We start from the raw sequence: 10,769 nt of genomic DNA, 5'->3' as shown, positions 1-10,769 counted from the left end.
AGTACTACTTCTCTTATTGGCTGCTTTCCTTTTAAGAGACACAGTTGACACAAGTCGACACAAAAGTCATTCTGTTTTTGTTCAGTATTCAGTGAGAAACAAAGACAGAATGACTCTTGTGTCGACTTGCGTCGACTGTGTCTCCTAAAAGGAAAGCAGCCATTATCATCTATATTCCTTGCAGTATAGCTCTATATATTCCTGAAGTCTATGCGCTAAGACCGACGCGACATTTCAAAACTCGGTTTCATGATCAGTAGCAAATTGTATTTGCTGTTATGATAAATTTATATATCAGCAGCAACAGTTTTTTTTTGTTACAATAGTAAAAATATCTGCTGAAAAAGAGATGATTTGCTTTAGTAGCGAATTAAAATGTTTGTACAAAAAACATTTATTCAGCAAAACTTTTATATTTCTCGAGCAAAACGAGTTTTACAATAGTATCAATAAAATGAAACTTTGATCAGAGAACCAAACTTTTTTCGCTGTCATTACAAAGATGTAATAGCAATAACAAATTTGTTGTGGCAACAAAATTTTTTTTCTGCGTATACAAATTGCGAAAGCGATTGCGAACGTGAGGAAGAAAACACTCACGGTTTGCCACCGGGCGGAACACCGATCGGTCCGAGCGGCGCTCTCATAGTGTGAGGATCGTAAAGCTGCTGAAGAGGCGGTCTCGTAGGATAGCCATTGAGCGTCGCCGAGGGATAGCCCAGCATGTCCACGTGAGGTCCCGCGGGCGGATGATGCGGTGGCGGATAGTGCGGATAAGGACCGACCACCGATGCCGAGACCAGTGGTTTGGTGGAACTCGATGGTTTCAACCCACCTGAACCGGAACTGCTTCCACCTACGGCGAAATCAATTAATTGATTACTTCCCCAAGATGTTTATTTTTATTTCTAATATATATTGACAGGCATGTAAATACCATGTGTAAATTTCTACTCCGATGTTTGTGTGTCAAGTTTCATGCTCGAATTCACAAAGATCCTAAATAAACGTACCTGCGGATGTTGGCGTAACTGGTTTCGAGATTGGTGTCGTCGGTTTCTCACGTTCCTCCATTTTCTTGGCCGAGGGAGTGCTCGCGTTGCTGCTGGTGCCGCTCCTAGGGGACGGTGGCGGCACCTCCTTCTTCACCTGGCCGCTGAGCGGCACCGAAGACGGACCCAGTTTATCGAGACCGTTCTCGCGCGGCGACGCGGTGCCATTTGCCGCTGGACTGGTCGGACCCTCGCTCGCGTCGTCCACCACCAGATCTTGGTCGCTCTTTTCACCATCGCTTTGCTGTCGGGGAGAACGTGCACGGCTTCATTAAAACGGCCCAAGAATCGCATAACATGGAGTGCTAATTTGGAATACCTACATGGCCAATGTCCTTGTCGTGCTCCTTTTTCATCTTCTTCAGAGGCAGATGATCGTGTTGCGGATCAGGTGTGCTGCGCGGTCTGTATTTCTCTCGTTCTGCGGGTGATATCGAATTTCTCTGCAAAAAACAAAGATCGCAACATCGACATTTTAGATTTTGAAATCTCTGACGGAATTATTTGAATTATTCAATAAAAGACACTTTGTGAGTTTTCTGAAGGAAAAAAAAACATCTATTCTCGTTCCGCGCAGTTAATCCGATTATAGAAATCTATGGGATTTACTCAAGATGTTTACGGACTGAACTTACTTTCTCGTAGATTTCTACGAGAACATACTGAGGATCTATTGTGATTGAAGGGAATTGTCGATTGATGGAGAAAAGAAAGAGAGAGAGAGAGAGAGAGAGAGATGATAAATTCTTTTCCAGGTAGCGCAATTTGTCGTCGGTATAGTTACAAACAGGAACGTCATATTGACGACACCTTGCCACCTTGTTTATCACATAGTACAGAACTCCTTTCGAAATCTCGCGCGTATCGCGTATGTATGGGATTTCGCAGTACAATAGAATCTCATTATAGAATAATATTGAAAATTAGATTATTGAACAACTAGTAAAGTAAAAACAAAAGAAAAGAAAAATTATCAACTCGACAAATTTTCGTGCAACACGTCTTCGCGTTTTCGCGTGAACGTCTAAGAAGTCGTCGGTACAAAAATATTTTCCGGATCGAAAGACATCGATGAGAAATTTTACGAGCGACAGTTTATTGACGGTAAAACAGTCGCTCATCGTTCACATACCTTCATATATATATATATAAGTGGCAGGTCTTTTTTTGTCTCTGATATATAAATGCGCGTTCCATCTTGCGACTTCGTATAATAAAAATAGGATCTCGGCGTTTGCGATTTTATGCCATGACTTGTCCACTTCCGTATCGATTTGTCTGAATATAGCAAAGAAACCGAGGCCAAATTTTCAAAGATAAAAGATATAAAATTTGGAAACGTTCTTGCATCTACAGGTACAACTTTCTGAATTTGCCTAGAAATAATAACATAACGTGCATTAATTATTTTATTAAAAACAAAAAATTTATACAAAAATGTTCACAAACAACAAATACAAAAATAAACAACAAATAAAAATAAAAAATAGAGAAGTGTGTAAATTTGGAAATTTATGACGTTTCGTCACGTTTGCGAGTTGTACAAAAAATTCTCAATAAAAATATTTATCGGCGGTCGAAGCGATTCGATTGCGCATAAAAAACTAGTCATCTCTTTGCGGAACAAAGAGACCGGCGGTCTAATAGTGCAAAAATATTGCAGACATATTCTAGAGAGAACGTAACAGCCAACACTCTCGCTTGAGAGCCCCTATCGTAAACCGTCGCTCCCGATGTCGAAGTAAATCTCCTCTCCTCAATTACCCTTCGTTCTTCCTTCTTCACTCCTTCTCTATTGCTGTCACCTTTCTCGCTCTTTCGGTCCATTACTTTGTCGCCCCGGTATTATCTCCTCCTTCTGTCGGCCGAAACGCTTCGAAGTGAAGGGAAATAAAAAAAAACGGCACCTCTCTTGAGAGACGCAAATAACGCGGCGCACGAATGTGTCTGGCGTACCGGGGAGGGTGATTAACGTGCGAAATTACATTTTGCGAGGATAAGCGTATCACACAGACGCGGGTCTTGCGCGTAAACACCGATGAAGAAATCGCTCAGGGAAAGGGAACGTCGTCGCTCGGCGTGTACGGGAGCACGAAATCTCACGACGTGGAAAAATCAAGCGAGCATGTTTCTCTCGTTTCACGACAACGGTGCGGCAGTAGCGACGAAAGAGAAGAAAAGAGAAAAGAAAAATAAAAAGCTTTTGCTCCTCTTTCCTCCTCCCCCGGAGAAGAGTGAGAGCGCGGAAGAGAAGTCCCGCAAACACGCGCCTCGCTCATGTCATGAAAGATTCTCGGAAGAAAAGGATTCCCCAGGAGTCGTATTACGTGCCTCTTTCGAGTTTTCCTCGCGAAAGAATCCCGGGGGAGAGTGGAGGATCTTTTTCTTGCGATTTCGCGTAAGAAGAAAGGATAGTCCTCTCGTTATCCCGGGAACAGTCGGTCACTGCTTATCCGAGGGTTATCCAGCGAAGCAGATGAGACGACTGTCGTGTCGTGTCGCTGAAAGCAGAGAATCTCACGAAAGAAAAAGAATCTTTTGTCCGGAGGAAGGGACATGACGAAGGGCGTGTAGAAGATGAACGCGTCCGAGAGAAATGATTGGGAAGATTTACACAAATACGCGGTCGACCAGAGAATAAAATCTCGTTAATTCTTGCGAACTGAAGACATTCGAGGTAACTTCGCAAATAACTATTGAAATATATCTTTCGAATAACTTTTCGTGAATATGCATTGAACAGTTTTATGAAAAAGTCGGCGACTCAATTTCAGCTTCATGGAAAATCACGCGAAAACATGCGCCTTCTCTCGACGCTGCGTACTCCATAGTAGATATGTATCCGGAAGTCTCGTCTTCGGGTAAACGCATCCCTTTTTCTCCTTCCCTCCCTCCGCATATCGAGACGCCGATAGCTCGCAATGTCGTTTCGTAAGAGAGCTTCTCGTTTCTATTCTCTCTTGCTTTCTAGTTTGCCAGTGTACACACACATATATATATATATATGTATATATGTGTGTGTGTGTGCTGTATAATATGTGTGTATGTAACACGCATATATACACGCGACGTGTATACACCCTCAGCGAAGAAACGATACACACGCGGCCCGCCTTCCATTCACGTAAGTTTACTTACACCTATCCCGTCGGCTATCCATACCACCCTCACCCACAAAGAGGATTCGTGCCACGATCAATATGGGGGTTGGTACCTTTAGGGAGAAGGAGAAGGAGGAAGGCGGCGGTGGCGTGTAGGAGGAGCTGCGGGTATACCGTAGATATATAGACTTTGTAGTGTTAGGGACGACTTGGTCCGCAAGCAGGCAGGCAGGCAAGCAACTTGGCAAGCAGCAGCACCGAAGTACAGTACAGGGGTGGCTCTTTCGAGGGTGAGACGCGAGAGTGGTGAGACGACGGCGGTGGAAAAGACCGGGGGACGGGAAAGGAGGAAGACGGCTTTGGCCGTGTGCATGGTATTGGGGTTGGCGGTCGCAGCCATGAGGGTGGTAAGTGAGTGAGCGACTCCTTCGCCACGGCGCCTCGTCTCGACTCAACCACCCTAACCTTACGGATATATCCCAAGCCACCGACCGACCACCCACCATCCTCTTTCTATCTTCTCTCTCTCTCTCTCTCTCTCTCCTCCTCCTCCTCCTCGGCAGCTTCTTCTCTCTCCTTTCCTTTTCTCCTCTCCTCTTGCTGCCGCTACCACTCGCGCACTCTCACCCTATGTAGACCAACTCGCCCCCGGCCGCCTGCCTGCCTGCCTGCCTGCCTGTGGTGCCTGTTTCCCTATTCCTCACTCCACTCTCGTCGTCGTGGCTAGGACCCCGAGAGAGAAGGTTACGAGCCGGAGTCGCGTCTCCCAAGACTCCGCAAACCCCAGCTGGTACAAGATTGCACCCAGTGGCTCTCAAACCAAGTCGTCGCCGTTGTTGTCGTTCGTGGAACGCGCTTGGGACGAGGAGACATCGAGAAATTGGGATTCCGTGCGGATTGTCGCGATGCGATACCCCCGACGACGGAGATGCTCGTGGCTAACGGACATTGTGCTATTTTACGCCGCAGCGGGAGATGTTCGTCTAAATGCGTCCGACCATTACTGCGCGTCTCGACGAATCTCGTACAGTCATCCAGTATACGATAGAGATGAACGCTTTCGACTTTCGAATTGTCGAATCAAATTGCCATACAGGGAACGCAATTTGCAAGTAGAGTATCCGAATATAGACAAATTTCGGGGTGGCATTAAATTACATTTTTTGCCATTTCGCCGATTTCGTACTCGCTTGAGAATAACTTGGCTTCTGAATATTCAACGCGGCCGATCTGCGATTTTCGTTTCGCGTCGCGCACCGATCGATTAATTTAATTACCGAAATCGCGCCTGTGCGAGCTATCTCGGCGACGAGATTCATGACGAAATCTAGACCGGATGAGTGCAATTTCGGGGGCGACACGGGACTCTCTCGCTCGCTCGCTTGCTCCGAGCTATGTGGCGCGCGGCGCGCAGCTTACTCGCGGATGCATGGAATTTTTAATGATCGCTCGTCGGAGCGTGTGCGACGCGGTAATCGATTCGCAGAATCTGGCGCGTACTCGTCGTGTCACTAGGTCAAATCCAGTGTGCATTCGTCATATCGGCAATTAGTGCGCGCGAATTTTTATTACCGCGCGACGCGCGCAACGACCCGCGGATATTCTCCCGTTTCGCTCGAAATGATCTTTTTCCGCGCGGCTTGTCCGAATCGAGTTGCTCGACGAAAACAAATCCCTTCCCAATATCTGTGCGCTTTTCCACGAGGAGTGGAAAGGAGAGGAGAGGCAAATCGGATTTCTTTTTTAGATACAAGATTATTTAGGTCGCATTTGCGCGCGCGCGCGCGTTTTTGAAATAAAAGCTTCAACGTTGCGACACAGTCGCTTCACGAGAATAGGAATTTATTCATATAAACGTCGCGCTGTTTGCCAGAGATGTACACGGGATGCGGATTGTCGCCGTCGAAATTTTTCAACGGAAGAACGCGTTTCTCGCAATCGGACCCGCTCAAATTGGACGACATATAAATAAAGCTCGCGCGGCAGCGCGGCGAATCAGACAGAAATTCACAACGCTATGATTTATGACGACGGTCATAAATAGCAAAGTTCCCTTTCTCTCGCGTTTTGCCCGTTGTTTTCTGGCGCTGCGCTTTTTTCCTGTCTCTTCCTCGCCCCTCTCTCTTTTTCTCTTTCCCTTCATCCCCGGCGCGGCATTCCCGTGGTGGAATTTGCATTTTTAAATTAACTCGCCTCTGTTTGCAGCTATCTCGGCTCGGCGGCGCCGCGCTGCTGGCTCTGCAATTTTATGCGGCAACGCGTGTGTGTATGGACCGCGCCCCATCGTCCCCTCCCGCCCCCTCCCGTACATACACATACCATCCTCTCGTCGCCACCGTTCTCTTTCTTCCGTGTATACACAGGCGGCCTCCATCACGTGATCGATAGTGCAACAGTTATCGTTATCGCGCCGCGAAACTCGCAACGGCGTGAACGGTTTTGGTTTCCAAACTCGTTTTCCGGCTTGCGAAGACGGAAATTGCGAATCCTCGGGGGAGAGAGGAATTTTGTTGTTAATAAAATGAATATAAAACGTTTAAAAAATTTGACAGGTTTTTTTATTGGACAAATATATTCTACCGAAAGGACAGAAACTAACTTCGATAGGCTTAAGTCTTCCGTCTCATCCGCTCACGTTTTTCTTCAGCGATCGATCGATCGAGCGTCGCGCCTTCGTAATTACTGCTTTTAATTACGTTTTTAATTACAAATGTGGTTCTGACGTGAACTGCCAACGCCACTGCTGGCGCGCCGCGTGAATACCCACTCGACTCGACCCGAGACACCGTCGTCGAGCTTATTGCTTGCTTGCGCGCGATTTTTCAAAGCGCATCCGAGCGCTGTCGGCTAAGTCACCGAGTCTCACGACAGCGATAGCCGGGAGAACGTGAGTGGTTCTTTTACGAGGCAACAGCTTCCCGAGAAAGAGCACCTCACGGCCGAAGAGCACTGAGGAGAGCGAGGGAAAAACGAGACGAAAAATAGGTGCAGTGGTAAAAGGCAAGAGGAAACAAGGGAGGGAGAGGGGGAACGATTGCGCGAGCAAGAACAGGTCGGGGAAAATAAGGGGCCAACAGAATAGCCTGTCATAAAGTGCCTGCGCGTTATCCACGAGGGAGAAGACAACGAGGAAACATTTTTATCGCCCTGCCGGAGGAAGAGGTAAGAGCCAACAAAACGGACATAGGGGAAAAAGGACGAAGAAAGGGGGATGAGCGAGAGAAGGATATTTTTGTTGTTACTGTCGCGCGAGGGTTGTTGATGTCGTTGATACTGTCACTTCCTCGGAAGAAGAGAAAAAGAAGAGAGAGGAAAGAGAGAAGGGTAAAGAAGAGGAGGGAAAGAGAGAAAGAAAAAAAGAGGCCAACGAGCGAAGGAGCGAAGTGCGCCGTGAGAAGAGAGGAAGAGGAGCTACGGGTAATTGAAAAGCCTGTGGTGCATCCCGATGGTCGCTTTATTTCGCGCGCGCACGCTCAACGGTGTACCAGGCGCTTCTCTCCTATTATCTCGCCCTTCTGCCGAGCTCATCGTCTCCCTCTTCTCTCTCTTTCTCATCCCTTTAGCACGTTGGAATAAGAAAGACGAGAAAAAGTCGAGGAGTATAAGAGGGGCGCGAGCAGATGCCCGTCGATGAGAGAAAGAGAGGAAACGAGACGAGAGGGAGAAAAAAAGATCGCACGCAACAATGCCCGTGGAGGTGCATTCTCGCGCGATTACCAACGCGGCGCGGAGAGGTCCCCCCTCCTACCCCTTAACGAATGGCTTCGTAAACCATGAGCGCTTTAAGGTCATTACACATCGCAAAAAAGAGAGTTAATGGCCGTCGTCGAGGCGCACTGCCGGCAGGCAAGCAAGACAGAATGGGGAACGAAAGGGGTAAGGAAAGAGAAAGAAAAGACACAGAGAGAGAAAGAGAGACACGGTGAAGGGGGGAGAGCCCGGTTGGCCACCCGTCCCGATCGACCGGCTGATTTATGGCGGCAGTATCTTCCACCGGAAAGACAAGAGCGCGCGCAACCTCATTGGCTTCCTACGTTAAACGTTATTCCACTGTCCTCTTGAACGCTCGCCAAAAGGCGGCCACGTGTGCGCCGTTAGATCAGAAAATTCGAGCGGAATACAAAACGCCCGGCGAACGAGCAAGACAGACGCAAACTGAAACGTTAGATTCTCCTCTTTTGCGCGAAACAGAAATTGCACGCGATATTTTGTTATGAGTTATTTTTGTTTGATCTTCTCTTTCCTTGTGTATCCATCAAGAGACGTGCAGGCTGCGAGATGTACATGTACGCGTGTTCGCGAATTTCCAGATTTTCACTATCCTTCGTACATCGCGTGCATGTATAACTCGCGGGGGCTTTATGGAATAAAATAATGATCCTTCACTATGTATCTCCCCCGGTTCTCGTTTGCAAACTGCATCCGTCGCGCGTTGCACAGCGCCTGTTATTTCCAGTGGAACGTTTTAATAACAAATCCACGCTTTCGCGTTCGCTCTCTTTTCCCGTCTCCGCTCTTCCATTCTCGCTTCTGCTTTTTCGATCCCCGTTCCTCTGTTCTCTTCCACTCTCTTTCTCCCTCTCTCGCTCTTTTTCTCGTTATCGTCGCGAAACAAAAAGCTCTTCACAGAGCGACGGAAAACGCGTCGCGCGGTGCGCAGCCGGCCGATTATATTGTGAAGTGTACACCAAGACGCAATTACGAAGCGGTCGATCTTTGCGCCGGCTGCCTGCCATACAAGCGGCATTTCGCAGCCGCCTCATTAAATTACGGATTAATTATCGGTCGGCGAATTATTAAAAAGCTTAGTCGGCTGTTAAGCGGTGCGCACCGGGAGTCATAAAAGCGCGTCTTCTTACGGAAGGGATAATTCGTGACATGTTCATTACACACACGCATATAATAATCGTTAATTTCATCGTCAATCTGCACATATTTTAATAACAAAAATTACTTTTACAATAAATTTTACAATTTATTCTCACATGACGGAAATAAATAATATGCCGCAGAGTGTTCGTTGTCAAATTGTACGTCTAAATAACGCATAAAAGTTAAAAATCTACGGCGAAATCTGGGAAAGAAAAAAATCGCATAACCTAACGGAATTACGGTGCGCGTAAATAACTCGCGTTAATTTCTCGGTTGGAAATTGTGACATTGGCTTATTGCGCGCGCGTAACGCGCGCGCCCAACACAACGGCGCTACAAACGACGGGTGTAAATATCGGCGGCGCGGACACGAGCCGGAACGAAAGCCGCGAGCGAGAGCCGAGAGCGAATCGATCGTAAAAGACCGCGACGAAGCGATTGTTGAGGCACCGCTGTTAAAATTGTTCCCAACCGCACCTACGGTATCCGCACTCCGCCGCCGCCGCCGTCGTGTAATAAATACCGGGAGACGCTTTATTCCGTTTCGCAGAATCGTCATCGATCGGTTGGTTGGCGGCGGCACAGCGCGCGCAATACCTATAAAACCACCGATCTGTTGCGCTCTGATTGGAATCGCGTTGCGCACGCAACCTAAAAATATACATATGTATATATGCGCTTTTTTCAACGATTACGGTTTGTTGCCAATCGACTGTGAAACTGGGACGCGTTACGAAGTGCCTTTTTTGTCACCCCGTCGTCACTCTTCGCAATTACGATCTTCATCTCATCGTGTGTACACCTTTTTCTTATAAATATTATAATTAAGATCGAAAATAATTAAACATCTAATACACATTGCGTTATACAATAATTTGCTGCTGATGTTTAGTTAAATCTACTTTTCGGGATTTAAATATACGAGAGAAGAGAAGATAATTAAATAATCCGTTGAGACCTCAGTACAAGTTACACTCCGGAATGGATTTAACCTTCCATGATTTACCGATTTACATAACAACTTTGTGCGGGAAGAAAAGAAAAAAGAAAGAAAGGAGAAGAAATAAAGTGTGGCTGAAAAGCGGACGAGGCGACGCGTTATTAAGCCGCCATGATGTTTTTAATTAATTAATTCGCGAAAGCCGCAGATTCACCGTCTCATAAATTCCACCGTCGAGAGTTGGGAACATCTACGCCGTTTTCTCTGTCGCGCACCGCGGGAGGAAAAAAAAGACGACAAGAATACAATAAGGGGTGCGGAGATAAAGTGTATGTATGTATATATATATATATATACCTTTATATATATATATATGCAAAGTATTTAAAAATATATTAAATATTCTCGAGAGAACAAGGATAATTAAGATGGAATCTGTGTGAGAATAGTAGAGAAGATGGAGAATCGCGTCGGAGTTAAAGGTGGATCGGGAGGGGGTGAAAGTGACAGCAACGTAGAAACGGAATTACGGGATCGGCGCGGTAGGTAGATGGCAGGAGAACGTTTCAATTAGTAATTAAAACGTGCCGTGCAGTAACCCTCACCCTCCCAACCTCCTAGTCGCCGTTTCCCTACCCCTACGCGCCGCGGTACTACGAGGCTCTTGCTCTCTTATACCCAGCGTCGTCGTTGCTACCGCCGCCATCTTGTAAATTAATTAATGCGTTCCTAACGAGATCAGAGGCGTCGGTAAGGTAGGAGAATTGGCTGGTTCTCTACTTTGCCCACTAAGGAACGGGGTGT

At 46.9% G+C, this 10,769-nt stretch overlaps 1 protein-coding gene across 6 annotated transcripts in view; it reads right to left on the bottom strand.

Annotated features, from left to right (window-relative positions):
- The window catches only part of LOC109858709 (protein groucho-1-like), a 74,658-nt gene that overhangs the window by 5,671 nt on the left and 58,218 nt on the right, over positions 1 to 10,769 (bottom strand). For all 6 annotated transcript variants that reach the window (XM_020436237.1, XM_020436229.1, XM_020436255.1 and 3 more), the window contains 3 exons: positions 1,376 to 1,495; positions 1,014 to 1,296; positions 601 to 856 (listed from right to left, as the gene is read on the bottom strand). In XM_020436237.1, the coding sequence (XP_020291826.1) occupies positions 601 to 856; positions 1,014 to 1,296; positions 1,376 to 1,495 (659 nt within the window). The remainder of the gene's footprint in view (positions 1 to 600; positions 857 to 1,013; positions 1,297 to 1,375; positions 1,496 to 10,769) is intronic.

This window comes from Pseudomyrmex gracilis, unplaced genomic scaffold, assembly GCF_002006095.1.
Source record: "Pseudomyrmex gracilis isolate BER0280 unplaced genomic scaffold, ASM200609v1 scaffold_6, whole genome shotgun sequence".
NCBI lineage: Eukaryota > Metazoa > Arthropoda > Insecta > Hymenoptera > Formicidae > Pseudomyrmex > Pseudomyrmex gracilis.
Note: the sequence above shows the minus strand (reverse complement) of the source record. Positions and strands in the feature narration are given on the sequence as shown.